The sequence below is a fragment of the Strix uralensis genome, chromosome 8 (assembly GCF_047716275.1).
Source record: "Strix uralensis isolate ZFMK-TIS-50842 chromosome 8, bStrUra1, whole genome shotgun sequence".
In the NCBI taxonomy this organism is placed as follows: Eukaryota; Metazoa; Chordata; class Aves; order Strigiformes; family Strigidae; genus Strix; species Strix uralensis.
In genome coordinates this window covers 12,452,103-12,470,008 of record NC_133979.1, presented here as the reverse complement: position 1 = coordinate 12,470,008, position 17,906 = coordinate 12,452,103, and the positions used below count along the sequence as shown (strand labels likewise).

The 17,906-nt window shown below is 42.5% G+C and overlaps 1 protein-coding gene across 9 annotated transcripts in view; it reads left to right on the top strand.

Annotated features, from left to right (window-relative positions):
• ST3GAL3 (ST3 beta-galactoside alpha-2,3-sialyltransferase 3) overlaps positions 1–17,906 on the top strand; it is a 205,134-nt gene that overhangs the window by 15,449 nt on the left and 171,779 nt on the right. For 7 of the 9 annotated variants that reach the window (XR_012629841.1, XM_074876235.1, XM_074876241.1 and 4 more), the window contains one exon: positions 2,175–2,319. Coding sequence is in view for 8 of the 9 variants with exons in the window: in XM_074876235.1 (XP_074732336.1) it covers positions 2,205–2,319 (115 nt within the window). In the remaining variant the exon portion in view is untranslated. Of the gene's footprint in view, positions 1–1,302; positions 1,405–1,774; positions 1,793–2,174; positions 2,320–17,906 lie in introns of those variants that run through there. The other 2 variants (XM_074876236.1, XM_074876239.1) reach the window with 2 other exon arrangements.

Here is a 17,906-nt window from a genome sequence, read left to right as displayed (position 1 = left end):
GCTAAACTGGACTCTGCGGTATGGCTAGGTGCAGGGTGGTGCAGTGACTGGAAGCAAGACAGGGTTGGGGGGCTCTGTGCAGTGGCTGTAGGCTAGGCTGGGCAGAGCAGTGCAGGGGTTAGAGGCTGTTCCGAGCAGTGCTTAGAGGTTGGGCAGTGCAGTAATTGAAGGGAGATGCAGTGCACTTCAATGCAGGGACTAGAGGCTAGGCAATGCAGTGTCGCTGTTGGGGTGCAGCAGCTGGATAGGAGGGAGGTGTGGTACAATGTCACGGCTGCAGTGACTGCAAGATTTGGAAGTGTCTCAGCTGGAGAAAGGTGCAGCGCTGTGCAGAGCAGTGACTGGAGCAATGAGACAATGCAGAGGCATTGGCAGGACTGGATGGGTCCTGCCGTGCCATGCCTGGAGGAAGGAATGGTGCAGGGGAGTGCTTGAAGGCACTGCAGTCATTTGGAGGTGCCACTGGGAAGCGATGCAGCGATTTGAAGGAGGAGCAATGCCAGGCAGTGACGGGGGAAGTGCAGAGCTGTGCCCTGCAGCCACTGGAAGTGGTGGGGTGCAGTGCACTGATGGAAGAGGGCAGTGCGGTGCAGTGACAGGGGAGGGGGAGCAGCGCGGTGCAGTGATTGGAGCAGAGCAGGGCTGTGCAGCGCAGTGCAGTGAAGTGCAGGGATGGGAGCAACGCGGTGCAGTGACTAGGAACAGAGCAAAGCAGTGCTGTGCAGTGATTGGAGCAGAGCACTGCTGTGCAGTGCAGTGATTAGTGCAGTGATTAGAGCAGAGCGCTGCAGTAATTAGTGCAGTGCAGTGACTGGAGCAGAGCAGAGTAGTGATTAGAGCAGTGCAGTGCAGTGATTAGTGCAGTTTGGTGCACTGACTGGAGCAGTGCAGTGCAGTGATTAGAGCAGAGCGCTGCAGTAATTAGTGCAGTGCAGTGACTGGAGCAGTGCAGTGATTCGAGCAGTGCTGATTAGTGCCGAGCAGTGATTCGGGCGGTGATGATGATGATGAACTCGAGCAGCGCCGCGCCGCGCATCGGTGCGGTGATTGGCGGGGCGAAGGGGTGGGCGCGCGGGGGCTCCGCGCATGCGCGCCGCCGCCCTGCGCAGCGCCCCTCCGGGGCGACCCCCCGCCGCCCGCCCGCCATTGGCTGCGGGCGCCTCCCGCGATAGGCTGCGGGCGCGGCCCCCCGCACCGCCCCATTGGCCGGCGGCGGCCGCTATGCGGGTGGGCAGGCGGCGCGGCGACCCGCCCCGGCGCCCCATTGGCGGCCGCTGTGCCCCTCAGCGCCGCGGCGGCGGCGGCGGCCGGTCCCGCTGCGCCGCGCCCGGCATGGCGGCGCCCGCAGCCCCGCGCCCGGGGGCCGCAGCCGGCGGCCGAGCGCCCAGGGCCGGCGGCTGCCCGGTGAGGAGGGGGGCGGGGGGCAGGGCCGGCCGCAGCGGCCGCCGCTGTTTCGGCGAGCGGAGCCCGGCGGGGCGGGGAGAGGGGAGCGGGAGGCGGGCAGGCGGCGGGGTGCCCGGCCCGCGCTCCGCCGCCAGCCCGGCGGTGGCCGTGTGTCCGTTCACGTTGCCGTTCCAGCCGGCCGGTGGCAGCTGTCAGCCGGCGGCGGCCTGCCGTCCTGCTCGGGCCGGGTGGGCCCTGCTCCCCCGGCGTCGTCCCCGCCTTCAGGGCAGCGCGTCTCGTCACCGCGGCGTGCCCGGGGCTCCCGCCGGGACCTGCGCTGCCCCCGGCCGGCTGCCGGGCTCCCGCGGGCCCCGCCGTCCGTGGGACCCCCCGGGGGGCCCTGGGCGCTGTGGGTTTGCTGTGTGGCGCGGCTGGGCTTTCCTGTGCTCGGGAGGAGCGCGGTGCTCGCGAGGCCTCGCCGGCTGTGGCGGTTCTGGGACTGATTATCTGACTTGGGCTGGGACATAAGTGCAGGCAGGGAGTTGGGCTGCTGCCCTGTCATAGCGTTCCTGCCTCTCCGGACTGGCATTTAGCCTTGTGACAAAAAAAAAAGGCAGCTGCTTAGGGTGGTAGTTCGTATTTCACTAATGTGGTTTGGGTAACTGGTGTGTTTTACCTTGTGGAGAGCAGCGGTTTGGATCTGTGCGTTGTTGTGGATATGGGGTTGCATGTTTTGGAAGGAGGATTATTGGAGGAGGTGGCTCCAACCTCAACCTGTTTTTCTTCCTCAGGTCATGTAGAAGAGCAGATTTAATGTGAAGATGGGACTGTTGGTGTTTATGCGTAACCTGCTGCTAGCCCTCTGCCTCTTTCTGGTACTGGGATTTCTGTACTATTCTGCTTGGAAGTTGCACCTTCTCAGATGGGAGGATTCAAGTAAGTATGAGCATCCTGTGACTGTTTCTGGGCTCGCTAAAATGTCTATCAGATAGTTGCAGTAGTACTGAGGTGGTTCTGACTTAGTAGTATTAGAGGGATGTGATTAAGCCCAATCAAATGCTGGAGCTTTTAGTATACTTAAGGGGTTGAATTTGTGATTACCTAATGCTCTTTATGGCTTTACTTTTATTATTGGGTACAAAAGCAGGTTCATGCTCTATAAATCTAGTATTAGAGACTTCAGGTCTTAGAATATTGTGTGTTACTTTATGATTCCTAATTGTCAAAATAAAGAGTCTTTGAGCTGAGGCTTCTGTTCCCTGGATCTTTCTGTACATTTTAACATATCTAAGGGAAGGGTTTTTTCTCTGGTGGATTTTGATTTTTTTTTTCTATAATCATATATGCTGGTTATCTCATCATCTTTGTCCTTCAGAAATCCTCATCTTCCATTTATCTTCCATGTTATTATCTGCCAACTATCTGTCATCTAAAAGGATGTCTTGCAACCTTTTTAAGTCCAAAGAGACATCTGACCTCATTGAGTACAATCTGAGGATTGTACTGTGCAGTAATGCCATAGGAGGTTTTAGTTGCAATGAGATACAAATCAGGCTGAGGTTTGACTGCTCAGTTACTGCTCTTAGTTTTGCTTGTGTTGATTGCTGTCTTGCTTGCATGTGGGAATTGTTTATTGAAAATATAAGAATAAGAAAACAATTCCCTCCTCTACCCCTGCTGCCCAAAACACAAGCCAGCTTTCTTTGCAGCTGTTCCATGGGCTGTTTCAGATGTCTCACAGCCGACCATTGCTCCCTGGATCAGTGGCTGAGAAACACCGATCCAGGATTGTTTTTCTGTCTGACAAAAAGCTGTCGTTCAAATTCCATTTTCGCTGTATTGCATTTCTGTGCGTGCTGCTGGAGGTTTTTACTGCAGTGCTTATTAAACTTAGTATTTTTCTACCTCTACATGCCCCATATCTGTTACGTGCTCTAAGAAGTTTTGTGTGATGACAGGTGATGACTTGGATATGACATATGCAGTGCTTTGACAGGACTGTTAAGGTCTCTTGTACTAGAACAGATATTGTAAGACTCAGTTTGTAAAAGGACACACATAGTGTCTTTCGGAGCAGGGATTGTTTATTTAGGTTCGTGCTTCAGAGAGGGAGCCAAAAATCTTGATTGTGACCTTTTGAAAACTAGCACATTTTTGATGAGGTATAGAAAATCATTCCTGCACGAAAATAAGTACAGAATGTAGTTAAAAGAACAGTTTTGCCGTATCTGCTACCACATAATGATCTGTTACAAAATTATACCACCGACCATCCTTTGCTTTCTTCATACCACCAGAAATTGTGTTGAGACTTCCCAAGGCCTGCAAAAAAACCCTTCAGGCCATAACTGGAGTGTGAACTTTGTTAGATGTGGAGGAGAAGCTTTGTGTTTGTGTGCCATATACCAAGGTGCTGGGGCGGGTTCTAAATTTCTTCAGGTTTCGCCTCTTCGGATTTTGTGCCTAGAGTTTTGTGTGCCATTTGTTATTTTACGCCATGTCGGTCCCTGGGGAGTTTTGTGGTAACTGTGCCTTGTGATGTAGTGTTGCAAATCTATATGTAAACATTGTGGATCTCTATAAATGGAACATTTTTACCTGGAAAGATGACTTTAAGTTGCAGCCTAGTTAGAGTATTTTCTGTTGAGTGTACTGGCTGCTTTCAGGTAGCCAGGATGTTCTGACAGGAGCACTGTGAGCTGATGTCACAGACTTTTTGTTAGGTGTGTGTTGTCTTTTTTTCTAATCTTGTCTGTAAAATCTGTTCTTCATTTATTCTTGGAAGTTGCAGTGCTAGCGTTAAGTTTCTTCAATATAGAATCGTGGAATGGTTTGAGTTGGAAGGAACCTTAAAGGTATTCTTGTCCCAACCCCCCTGCCCCAGGCAGGGACACCTTCCACTAGACCAGGTTGCTCAAAGCCCCGTCCAACCTGGCCTTGAACACTGCCAGGAAGGGGGCAGCCACAACTTCACTGGGCAACCTCATCCAGTGTCTCACCACCCTCACAGTAAAGAATTTCTTCCTTGGGTCTAATCTAAATCTAGCCTCTTTCAGTTTAAAACCGTGACCACTCATCCTATCCCTACGCTCCCTGATAAAGAGTCCCTCTCCATCTTTCCTGTAGCCCCCTTTAAGTACTGGAAGGCCGCTATAAGGTCTCCCTGGAGCCTTCTCTTCTCCAGGCTGAACAACCCCAACTCTCTCAGCCTGTCCTCACAGGGGAGGTGCTCCAGTCCCCTGATTGTCTTCATGGTCTTCTCTGGACCTGCTCAAGCAGGTCCATGTCCTTCTTATGTTGGGGGCCCCAGAGCTGGACACAGCACTGCAGGTGGGGTCTCATGAGAGCAGAATAGAGGGGGAGAATCACCTCCCTTGACCTGCTGGCCACACTTCTCTTGATGCAGCCCAGGATGAGGTTGGCTTTCTGGGCTGCGAGCGCACATTGCTGGCTCACAGTCAGTGTTCCATCCACTAATACTCCCAAGTCCTTCTCCTCAGGGTTGCTCTCAACCCTCTCATCACCCAGCCTGTATTTGTGCATGGGATTGCCTTGACCTGTGTGCAGGACCTTGCACGTGGCCTTGTTGAACTTCATGAGGTTTCTACAGGCCCACCTGTCCAGGTCCCTCTGGATGACAACCTTTCCCTCCAGCCTGTCGACTGCACCACACAGCTTGGTGTCGTTGGCAAACTTGCAGAGGGTGCACTCAGTCCCACTGTCTGTGTCACCAACAAAGATGTTAAACAGACCAGTCCCAACACTGACCCCTGAGGAACGTCACTCGTCACTGCTCTTGGACATTGAGCCGTTGACTGCAACTCTTTGAGCGTGACCATGTACATGTACAAAGCAGTGATGCTAGTTTGAAGGTCTAGCTTATTGATCTTGTCACAATTGATATAGGCTGTACCATTATTCTTTTTCTTCTAGACACTTTCATGGATTGTGTCTTAAATATCAGATGAAGCTCCTCGAAATATTAGTGTAAAGAGGAGTCTAGTGTAAGAGGGCAAAATTTTATGTGATTACTTTTGAAAACAGTTAAGGTGGTACCAGTTTTCAGTTGACCTTAAGAGTTTTGTATGTATCAAAAAATGGTTTATTTATCATGTAATTTTATGCATGAGGAACTTGGGCAGATTTAAAATATGAATTTAAAAGCCTGTATTGGGAAACTTGATAGGGAGAGTTAATGATAAGCTTCTATAAATAAACATTTAGAAGTTAACAAATGACAGAATTGAAGTTGCTCATTTAACCATGGTTAGGCTTCCTTGAGCATGTGTAATATGATACAATGTATAATAGTGCAATTATAGGTTCTATTTTATGAAGGGGAGCTTGCTTAGTTCAGTGCACAAGACAGGTGGTGCTTAATAGCTGTTTGTGGTTTTATTTTCGGAATTACAATTCAGTGTGTGACCTTGTAAATTTCCTTAAGATTGATACAATAATGCTGATGTCCCCAAAGGGCAAAACTAAGTTAGATGTCTTAATTTTGGGGTGCTTAATAATCTAAGATTATTGATTTTGTGTGTAAGTTCTCTTCTTACTAAACTGTTTTCTGTTTTCTTGTGACCCGTGTTTTTGTTCTGTGTAGTAGTGACTCCCTAGCTTCAGTAGTCACATTCATCTTTTCTCTGTTCCGTTCTTTGTGCTAGAGGAGGCATGAAACTAAGCTGATCCTGACATCCGACACCTTTGGAATCTCTTCAGAGACTGGTTTTAGTAAACTTGACACCTGTATTTAATATCGGACACAAGCAAATTTGCTGTAGAGTCTGGTGTAAAATACTTGATCTGCTTACTTGCATGTGTGGTTTGTTCACTTAATGTTTTAGAAAATGCCTGTGTATGTTGTTGTTATGGATGAATTTGAATGGTAACTATAAGGAATCTAGTCATTCTGAGACATGTTTTTATATTTAGCTGCTAAAGTAAACGAATAGTTAAAGTGATTTGTTTATTTGTATTTGACACCTCCGAGAAAGGAGGCTAAACTGAATAGACTGAAAGATACACATGAATGTTTCTCTTACCATCTCCATTTAACTTTAAATCTGTCCTCCTTGGGTGATGCCTTAGTGAGTTGTGAGAGATTGTTCTCCTTACTGTGTGACTCTACAAATTGCCAAAATACAAAGGAGAATAGGAAAGAATTAATTCTGTAAGGCTTATCTTTACTGTGACAAGAATAGATTGAATTCAGCTAATGTGAACTAATTAAGGTTGAATTAAGTTCAACTGCTTGTTCCAGGCAAGACAAACCTCCAGTGACTGCTACCCCTCTCATCCTTTTAGTGAGCATCATGGCTGGCTGCTCTTCCCTGAGCCTTGTTTCATGTTGTTGGCAATATTTTGCTAGTTCTCAGACCAGTAATAAAGTGCAAAAAAGTGGTGTGTCACACTGTGTAAATGCAGGAGGGCCTCTGAGTTCTGGTGATCATTGGGAGTGTATGAGCAGTGTTTAGGACAGAGGTAAGCTTGCCTTTTTTTTTTTTTTATTTCCTGATTTCTGTAATGCAGCTTCATTCTCTGACAGTAGTGGTAAGAGATGTACACTGTCCTTGCACGTTCTTCCCAGACAGGCAATAATGATGGATACTGCAGCCCTCTGATTAAGAGTATTGAGTTGCATGGAGATGCGCTAAGCACATAGAACTGATAATGTGGTGTGAGAGACAAACAAGGAAATAAGAAGTTTGGTATCAGGTTTAGCCGTCCTGTACATTCTAGAAAGACCTTGCAGCAATCATAACTCTGTTCATTGTGTTTCTGGACACTGACTTGACAGGGTGTTCTTACATAGAACAGTAGTGATAGGAGCAGGTTTTGAAGGTCTGAGACATGTATTGCAGCCTCTTTCCTAACAACTTCCCTGTCCCATTCCTTCCATCTTTCCTAATGCATTTGGCTCTGAGGAGGAAGGAAGATGTGAAGAAAACAGCACATGGGAAGGTGCCCCATTATCTTTGAAAAGTACGATGGGAGATGGAGTCTTGCTGACAGTGCCTCTTAGATTTGCTTTATCAGCTTGGAGGAACCCATAACTGAAGCACAGAATACAATCATGTTAAAATTTAATACTGATGTTTGTTACTTAACCTGGTATGTGTATAGCTGATCTTGCAACTTAAATGAATGTGTTGTAAGGAAGGAATGATTCCATTAAAAAATGTCATGGCTGTGGAAATACTGGACTAATTCCTGCAAGGCAGCTTTTTTTCCCCCTTTTTTTTCCCTCTCAAAGTATTGAAATATACTTGGGACAAGGACAGTGTGACGCTATTTTCCTGTTCTCTATTGTATTTCTATCTACGTTAGCATTGAATTAATTTAAATAAGTATATACTCTAGATACTTTTGCCAAAACCAAAGTTAATACAATTTGTAGCTATAGATTTTGAGCTTGTCAGTTTGAGTGTGGCTTTTGAAATATCTCCATGTATGTTCTGTTGTCTCTGTAAAGAAATCAAGCACTACTGTCATCTGTTGCTCCGTGTTATTTTCAACTCTAATTCTGGAAAGGCAGCCAAAGAGATAAAGCTCTGGGGAGAGATTTTCTGAAGGTATTTCAGGACCCTTATCCTTTTTATTTTTTTTTTTTTAATGTCTGTTTCCATGGGAACTGAGGAGACATAAACAGGCAAAACTGACTCACTTCTGGTTGCAGGTTTTTAGTCTGCTTGCATTTCCATGGAAACCAGTCTCGCAGCAAAAAAAGACTAAATTAATCAAAAGCAATCAAACCTTTATCTTTAATATAAATACTGATTTCTCTCTTTCAAAGTGAAATGGTATTTTTGTCAATTGCTGTATTAGGGACTAAAAATATGTTGAAGAAATGGATCTTTTTACAAGGGTTTGGAACGTGCATGGTCTTTTTCATGTGGCTAAAGCCTCATGGTATGTGTGATGGTATGTAGTGTGGGTACAACTGTTGTATGTTGACTTACTCGGAGTGTAGTTTCTTCAACATTAAGGGAATACGCACACTGGCATCCAACTTCTTTTCATTCTGTTGTTTAATGAAAAACAAATGAAAAGACATTCAGTTGGTGTGTCAGCAACCAGGCCATGGAGACAAAGTTGTCCCCTTGTAGAGAGAGGCATGTAATAGTTTCGTGTTCAGATGCTCATCTCTGGGAGTTACTGTCCTACTTGCCTTTGCCAAAAGAAGGAAATGCAGGAGTGCTCCTATAAAAAAAAAAAAACAAAAAAAAAAACCAAACCAAACATCTTTGGGTCAGCACAACTTGGCATTGGGAGCATAAATCTCTGATGAAAGTGGTTTGAACTAAGCTGGCTGAATTTATGATTAGGTGGATGAGGGAGCATATCGTTTCTTACTGTAGAATTATAAGGCACTCATGCCCCTGTTGTGAGGGGTGGCAAGCAAATAGTGAGGGTAACTTTGAGTTGCTCTGTATCTATCTATGGACTTAGCCTGGGCAGGGGGTGTGTGTGTGTTCTTTACCATAGACTTTATTGCTCTTGCTGCTGCTCCCCAGGCTGAAAAGCCTGAGAGACTTTAAGCTTGTGGACATTAGCTTTTTTTAAAAACTGTTTTGGACAGTACTATGCAGCAGTGTGAGTTTCCTGAAACAGTTGCTTTTTTGCTTTGCAGGAAGAGACTGAGAACAGCATTGAGAGGGATTGTTGTGAATTCACTAATGTTTGAGTTACTAATAACTTCAAGGTTTGTTTCATCTGCTCAGCTGTTCTGTAGTCTGTTACTGCTGTACTTACTGCAGCAAAATTGAGAACAAATGTTTAGAAAGTTCTCATAACATGGATCCAGCTACAGATTTAAGGTATCTCTTTGCTACTTTTCAGATGCTTTAGGGATTTGAGGAACACAATGATGCTTTTTGAAATGTTAAAAATAGGAAGTAATGTTATCGAGGCAGCAGCGAATATTAGAAACAAAGATGTAAAAATAGGAGTTAAAACAACAGTTGTCTGGTAAAGTAACTTTCCTAAGAATTCCCCTATTGGGCTGAAATGTTCCACTTGTGTTCAGCTTGAAACTGAAAACTTTAATGCACTGTGGTGGATGATTCTCTTATCTGTGCAGAACACAGAAAAATGGATTTAGTGCCCAGAGATTGTTACCACTGTTCAAGGTAGTTTGTGCTCCTTGTTAACCTGCCAGAATAAGGAGCACGGCTAAACTTAAACTCCTGCAACTCGGGACATTCAGTTGTGGTAGTATCTCCTATAGCTATAATTGTGCCAGCTACTTTTCGTTTGGCTGGAGACAGATGTGTATGTTCCTGATTCCTCTTGCTCTGGCTATTTGATGCAGCTGCACAGAACTGCCTGCCCTTTCCTCCACAGGCAGCTGCCTGTTGGCCACCAGGACAGAAGACAGAAGTCTATTCAGTGAATATGAATCAGAACTTTTAAGGTCTATGAAAGGGTTAAAAACAAAATAAAAAAAAATCAGGAGTGCCTCTCTGTCTTTTAGAAGGCAGGGCTTCACAAGGTAGGCCAAAGAAATAGGGGAATGAAAGTGCTTCATCTTTTTCTGACCTGTTACTGTGTATTGAGTGATATACCCAAGGTTACTTTACAACCTTGCTGTTTTAGGGACCCTGCTGTCTCTCCAGGAATTTCTAGTGCTGCTGTAATGTTAACAGTGCAGGACAAAATTCTGCTGGGGCAATGAGAAATGATACATGACAGAGCCATCGAGGGAGGGGGCTAGCATAATGTTGCCTCGTCCTTGGGATTTCTCCAGAGGAGGGAAACTCCCTGAACACTCTTCAGGCTTTGGGAGCCTATAGGAGCAGGTTTAGCAAAGGGCACTAAGAACAAAGCATCTTAAGCACTTTGAGGATTGAGGAGTGGCTGTAATGCTGTACCTTGTACTCATCATTATTCTATCTTCATTTTAGATTTTTCAGCTCTGGATTACTGTTTCAGTTCTGAGCTAATGCTGACTTTTTAGCAAGATAGAAAAGCAAGGTACAAGAATACTTCGCCATTCCCTACACACAGCTGGGCCTTAGTTTTGTATTCTAAAGTAGTCAGGTGCTCTTGCTTCTCTTGACAACAGCAGTCTTGTTGCTATTTATGTCCCTGTTCAAGCCTTTATATTTTCCCTCTCTGTTTGTATGGCTAGCTGATGCAGGCAATTGAGGAACTTGCCCAGTTTAAAACAGAGTGTGGTTTTATTTGTTTCGCTCAGTTGACCTTAATGTGAATTAGTGTTTCACTTGCTCAACTCTTGTGCGTTTTCTCCCTGTTCCCCTCAAGTTTGAGAAGGGTATGTTCCTTTGACTTTTGATAGCTGGATTGGGATAGTGTTTGTAAGGAGCAGCACTCAGCTTCAACTACATGTAAGACACTGTGTCCTCTGATACATTTTTTTAGATGTCAAAGTCAGCAGCTTTCCCTATTCTGGAAGGTACAATGCAGTGAAAGCACTTTACCTCTCCTAGCAGTTGCTCTGCAGCTGAGTGCTTTCAGAGGTGAAAGGACTTACTCATCTCAGCTGACTGTGAACCCCATAGCAATGAGTTCAGCTGAAAACAATACTGCGCTGTAAGGACCATCCCATCTGCCTCTGCCTTTCCTCCATCTTGTCACTGTACATCCCCTTGGCGCACAAAGCATGCTCCTCTGACCTGTAGCCATTGCAGCAATGGCTATTGTGCCTTAAGATATTACCAGCCTTAATGGCAGCTCCACCCTGCCACTCGTTTGATAGAATAGATCAGACAGACTTTCTCCATTGGTTTTAGTACAGTCAGGCTGACTTGTGGCACCTTTTATGCCCATTTTAATTCTGCTTCACATCAGTTCTGCTGATGTTGTTGGGGCAATAACTGCTGGCACAAAGGAGGTAATATGTGATTTGTCTTGAGTTGGACAGCTGTTGGTGCTGTCGTCTTCTGACTGTGGCCTTAGTACTGATTCTGGCCATGTCTGCCACGCTTAGGGATGTTTTGCAGAGGAGATTTTTCCTAGATTGTTATCTTCTGCCAACCTTTTTGGTGCTCTTGTCACTATAACATCTCATTTTTTGTCACTGCAGTCTGGGTTTACATCACGGTGTCAGGCTGAGGCAATAAAACAGCCAAGCCTGGGCATGACTTGCAAGGGCAAGTACAATTGGGTCATGAGGTATAGCTCTGTATGAATTATGTATCTCTTCTGCACTTCAGAAGAAATGTAATTGTGCACCCAGGCATCAAGCAAAAAGTAATTTGTACTGTGTGTGCATATCCTGAATAGATGTTTGAACCTGAGATAGTTGATTTCAAGTGGTTACTCCTTCATGGCACCATGTGATTATACTGCTTGTGTATGCATTGCTTTCCTGAGGAAGTAACAGCGTGTGAGGATAGTGCCAAAATTCTAGTCAGGTACAGAAACTACAGGATGTTTCTTAAGCAGTTCTTGGTATTTTGAATAATAAAATGCCTAGACAATCCAAGATACATATATTTTTGAGGGTCAGAATTTAGCATTTTTGCTCTGTTCCCAAAAAGAAAGATCAGAATGTGTTAAAACTAACTATTTCCATTTTTAAGAGCTTATAAACACGTATGTTGCTTGTCTTCAACTTCTTTCGGATGGTACTAGGATCCCTCCTACTTTAACTCAGTCCCTGTTAGAGCTTGTCAATTTTTTTTCAGCTATTATCCTGTGGATTTCAGTGCTAGGGGCACTGATTAAATGTGAGGTTCATCTGAGCTGCAACAGTGCTGTAAATATGCTCCTTAATAGCTCGAGGAACAAAAAGAGTTAAACACAGTGTAACTACAAAAAAGTTTAAGTAGTATCTTTTCTAGCTACAGTGAGTGTGCATATTCTGAGGAGTATTTTTGTTCAAAACATTATGCACAGGTGCATGTAGGCTTTAAAAGAAGTAGTGAAAATGAGATGGCACAAAGATCAGTAAGAGTTGAGTTTTCCCAACAGGTTAAGTAGCTGATGGCTTCCTACATACGAAGGCTTACTCTAAATAAATGTTGACAGAGTTAATAATGTAGCACTGCAATTGCATGTTTTTATCTTTGTCAGAAATTAATCTCAGAATAGCTTTAATACTATATAAGTACTGCTTTTCAGCTGTGATTGTGTCTAGAGATCCTAATAAAAAAAATGTACTGAGACACATTTCTTAGGATGAAGGGTGATAACTTAGACTTAGAAAGGCGGAGGAAGCTGAGGCACAGGAAAGTGAAATTATTCTATGTCACACAGCAGCTCAAGGGCAGAGCTATGAATAGAATAAAGGTCTCAGGGTCCTTGATCTAGTGTCCAGCTGGCCAAATGAGGCTCGCCCTCCTGTAATTACGCATTCTACATTTGCGTAGTTCAGGAGAGCAATAACATGCTGAAGTTGCTTGCTTGGGGCAGAGACCATCTGCTGATATTTGTAAAAACACAGCAGTATTTCAAAGTACTGTATTGGTAATAACAAAACTGGTGATGGTCTGTGTGGACAGTGCTGGTGGCTTGATGTAGGTACTGTAATTAGGTATGATGTGGCTAGTGTAAGTTGCTGCTGGAAATTGCCGAAGATGCATCTGTGGAAGTGCCCTAAGTGTACAAGCTGAACAGTTGTGAATACTGTTTGGGTTTTTTCAGCCTTCAGATTCACCACATCAGAGGTACCATACTTTGTGCTTTCCAGCTGCATTAATACTGCAACTGCCTTTTTCTTTTTAAAGGTAGTATTTTTTTTTATAATGGAAAAGTTTAGTTTTGCTCTCCATACTCAAATGCAGAACTCTCTTTTCTCCTATTTAAACTTTTTTAAAAAATTCTGTTCAGGCACAGACTAAGCTTCTAGAATTTCTGCTCAAAGGATGAAAAACTGAGCTTTTGAAAAGAGGGGAATAATGGAACAACAGTTCAGGGAGTTTTAACCTTAGCAATCACTAATGCTCTAGGTATAATTAGAAATCTAATTACTGTGAATTTAGTTGCTAAGACTTTTCTGCCTTTTGAGACTTGCCCCACACAATTCTATCAGGTTCCAAATAGAGCATAGGCGGTTCAGAACCATTATACTGCTAGGAAATTAGTAATGCCGCTTTTTTCTGTTAGCACTGTTGCCATAATCTCTGTTTAGAATGGCCTTATCTGAACATTGGAAAGGCTTTTATTATTTTAAAATATGATTCATTATAACATTAATCTCAATATATTTGAGTTCAGAGCTTTTATGTTTGGGTCCAGTACTTCATTAGAAGCAGAAGCCTGAGTTAATACAATGTAAGGACTGCAAATTGAATTCTAGTGAAAAAATGTGTTAATTCTGATTGAATTTTCTAAATTTGCTTCATATTTAAGGATGCTTCAGATGTAGTTTGAATATTTCTAAACTTTTGAAAGGTAAGTTAGCACATTGAAAAATAGGCCTTATTTGCATTAAAAAATATGAAAGCTTCAGTACTGTATAATAATATATTACTTCTGCTTGCTGCATATTTTGTTTTCAACAAAGTTAGTTTTATACTTACAGCCTATTGTATTATTTGAGAAATAGTTTGTGCTTCTATGAGTAGAGACCATACCATTATATGAAGGGACTGCCTTTAGGCTGGTGTTTCCTGAGTTTTGCTTTAAGTTTCTTGATGTAGTTACCAAAAATTTTCTTTTTTTTAAGAAGAGTTAAAAATGGCTCATAAACTAGAGCTAAGTACTCTTTATGGTGTAGTCTCCTATGAAAATTACACATCCTGCTTCAAAGGATGGATGGATGAAGGACTAGAGAAATGTACTGTTGTCTAGTGATTTACTGCTTTTCTGATACAGCCTTGTTGCGGATGCAGAATTCCTTCTTGTGATTAAAGGTAAGCATGGCTTCAGAAAATGGCAGTTGAGAAGTGAGAGAAACCATTATGTGAAGAACAAAAAACTTGGTATTGGGAAGTTCACTCATTTCTAGCAAAATTTATAGTTTTAGCATAAAAAAGAACTAAGATAAGAATTTTTTTCTGCAAAATTTAATGTAATTTCAGGGAGTTAGGGGTACTTTGATTTTATTTAAGACTTAACAGCACAGCCAAAAGGTTTAAAAAAACCCCTCTTGGCTGTTGTGTATTAATTGCTGGTTCTGATATAATGCTGTGCTAGTATAAGTATACCTTGCTCAGCAGTCATGTATTTGTGCCTTTGCACGAATAGAATTACTCATAAGTAGCTTTCCTTATCCCTGTCCCTGTTTACAGTGTTAATTAATCTTGTGATGGTTCCTTTCTTCAAGGACCTGTTTATAAAAATGTTTGCAATTATCTGTATGATTATTTTTGAATTTTTCTATTGTTTGTCTGGAAGAGCCAGACAAAACCTGTAAGACAATTTACTCTGCAGCCAGCTTTGCTCTTCTGTTGTGGACCAGCTGGATTTGAGGAGTTCACACTTGTGTGAAAGTGTTTAGTAGATGTGTGATATTTACAGTCAAATCTCTCTCCCCACGAGCTCTATATAGTGTATCTGGAACTGTCTGCAGTGGTATCCCTATTACCTCTTCCTGCGTGAGCAGGGTTTTTTTTCTTGTTTTATGCTTATCTGTTTCTATAAGCAATTATTTTTTTTAAAAAAAAGGCACATTGTGTCTCATGCTTGAAGTGAAAGTTGCCTGGGATACTGTGATTTTTTTTTTTTTTTTTTTCTGAGGAATTAAGTTTTTTGCTTGGCTCTCTGATCTAATTTTTTTTGTTAAATGCTTTTAATCTTTGTAAAGACTAAATAACATGATAGGGTGGGTAATGTGAAGTGAATTCTGGACTTTCTGTGCTGGAAAAGTTTCTGCTGAGCTCATGGCTAAGCAGCTTCTGCTCCTCTGGCTTGCATTCAGATATGCTGGAAAACTTGTTTGTATAGTGAATTGGACGAGGAAACTGATATAGTGTAAAAATACAGGGGCCTTCTCTTCCCTCTCCCTCCAGCTCTTTAGCAAATGTTATTTTTAATCCATACCAGGCAGGCTGACATGCTTAAACCAGTATTTTTGCTAAAATATTCTTGCAGCCACGCAGGTGAAGGGTCGAGCTTGAAAGGCTGTGGCTTGTTGAAGCGTGCGGTTATTGCCGGTACCGCGGGAGGGCAGCAAATGTCTTCTGCTTCACCCCTTCAGCAGCACTGCCCTGCCACGTCAAAACCTATTGCAAGTTGAATAAATATTATTTTAAAAAAAGACCCCAACCCACAAACAAATCGAAGAATGCAACATTCTCCTTTCCTTTGCAGTTACAAAGTGGCAGCTGCCATTCCCTGAGTGAACTTTAGTAAATATTACATTAAAAAAAAACAAAGCTATAGTCATTTGGTTTTAGAGTAACTTAATTTGGAGGAACCTTGCTATTCATATCCAGTCCACTACTGTTGCCAGTAGCTATTTGCATAATCTGATCAAGTCCCATCTTGTGACAAGTTTCTGGTTTTGCCTTCTGACACTCATATTCAGAAGGTCATTTATTGTTTTATCCTAATAGCTGGAATTAATGTTGTTTTTTTTAAAATTCAGTTGAAATTACGCATATGCCCAAAGAACCTGGGGAGAGTGGGAGACATTACACAGGGATGTAAGGTTTGGAGTACCATTCTTGTGTTATTGCAGAGGGAAGAAAATCTAGACAAATCTAAAGTTCTTGGGAAGCCAGGCTTTGTTACTTCAATTATGTACAGAACGGCTCATTTTATTGAAAAGACTTGCCAGTGGAGGAGAAGGAAGAAAACTTCTAACAATGTAATCTTATTTTATGGGTTGGTGCTGTGGTGAAAATCTGGATGCCTCTAATCTCAAAATCCTTGTTGCAGGCATTGAAGCAGAGGAGAATAAAGAATGAAAGATACATCTGATAATCTGAATTGCTTTTCACCAGGTAGCATTTATATGGGAACTGAAGACCAAAAAATGCTGAAGTCTTCTGCCAAGTGATGATGATATGCTTATAGTTTTTAAAACAAATACTGCTGTTAATTTCATGTACTTTAAAGACAGAAGCAAAATAAACTTTTTGGGAGGCAAGTTTGTGTTAAGTTTGTGTTGTTTTAAGATATACAACATCTGTTGTATATCTCTTTTCATGTTTCATGGCAAAATCTGTATGGGTAAGTTCTCCCCCTCTGTCACTGGTAACAGTCTCATGGAAGAATGGCTGTGTCTGGTCAGACCAGGGCTCCAAGTAGCGTGGTGTCTTAGAAAACTGTCAGTGGGGTTAGCGGTTACTGCTGTTTCTCCCATCCCACTTTCCTATCTTCCTGCAATGTGTGACCTTTGACTTCCTGAGACAGATATGTTGTCTTTTCATGTAATAGTGCCTGCTAAGATTTTCTGACATAAAGCTGTCTGACTACTTTTCAAACCAATATATAAGCTGCTGGTGCCATCTTCCCATGGTATGGAGATTTCCAAACTAATGGTGTTGTGTGAAAAAGCACCCCTAAAGATTAGTTAAAACATAAATGAGTTAAGAAGATGGGGAAATAATTTAGTTTTTCTGGAAAAATTTGGTAAAATTACCCTAAATGAATGGCAGAGTGTTTTATTTGGGTGTTTTGTTTTGTTTTTTTTTAAAAGTGATTAAGATAGTGTAGTGAATGTTTAACTCTGGGTAGAAATTATGATAAGAGTCTTAAGAATTTATATGGGTTGAGAAAAGAATTTAATATCTATATGGAGGTTGGAAAAACTAAGAATGGCTGACTAACCAAGATTTTAGAAAGCCAGATTTGGAAGAAGAATTAATAACTTGAAGTAAGATTCAACTTCTTTATGTGAACTTACTAGGAAAAAAATATATTCTGATTGAAGGGTTTCTTTTAAGGATGCCTCAGATGTGACTGAATAGAGGCATATTCCTTTCCTGTGAATTTTTGCCCTAGTCTTGTAGTGGATGCTCTTGACAGAGGAATTCCTGTGTATTGACATCTGATGATTTTGGGTTCCAAATCTACCCTTTTAGGAAACCTATTTCAAATTGTTGCACTTTTCCAAATGTTTCCTATGTTGTAAGCACCTAAAAGATTAAGTGCACATATTACATTATTTCTTTGAAAGCAACTAATCGTTGTACATGTTACATTCGCATGTGGTAACTATTGATAGGAGATCAGCTGGAAGATGAAAGTAGATTTATTCTAGCAAAGCAGGGTTAAATTTGGAATTAGGCTTGGGAACTATTCAGTATTAGGCTGTGGTTGGTGTTGGTCTCTTCTCTGTTACTTTCTAATATCGTTTTGAAACTCAGAAAAGCTTAATAATACTCTGTCTTCTGGCTCAGATTGATTCTGAGAAATAAATTAAGGCTAAGTTGGAGTCACCAATCAATCGATCCCTTCCTGATTTGCTTTACTAGCAAATTAAGAAGGCAGTGTTTTTCTGGAGCAGAATCTCCATCTCTATTCTGTTGTTTAAAACAGAATCATTTTTGCTTTTCTCTCACCTGAGTTTATATTCAGATATTTTTTTTTTCTGGGTCCATTTAGCCATTATAATTGCAGGCTTACTAGTAAAAAGAGCTCTTTTACTAAATGTAACTGCAGTATACTCT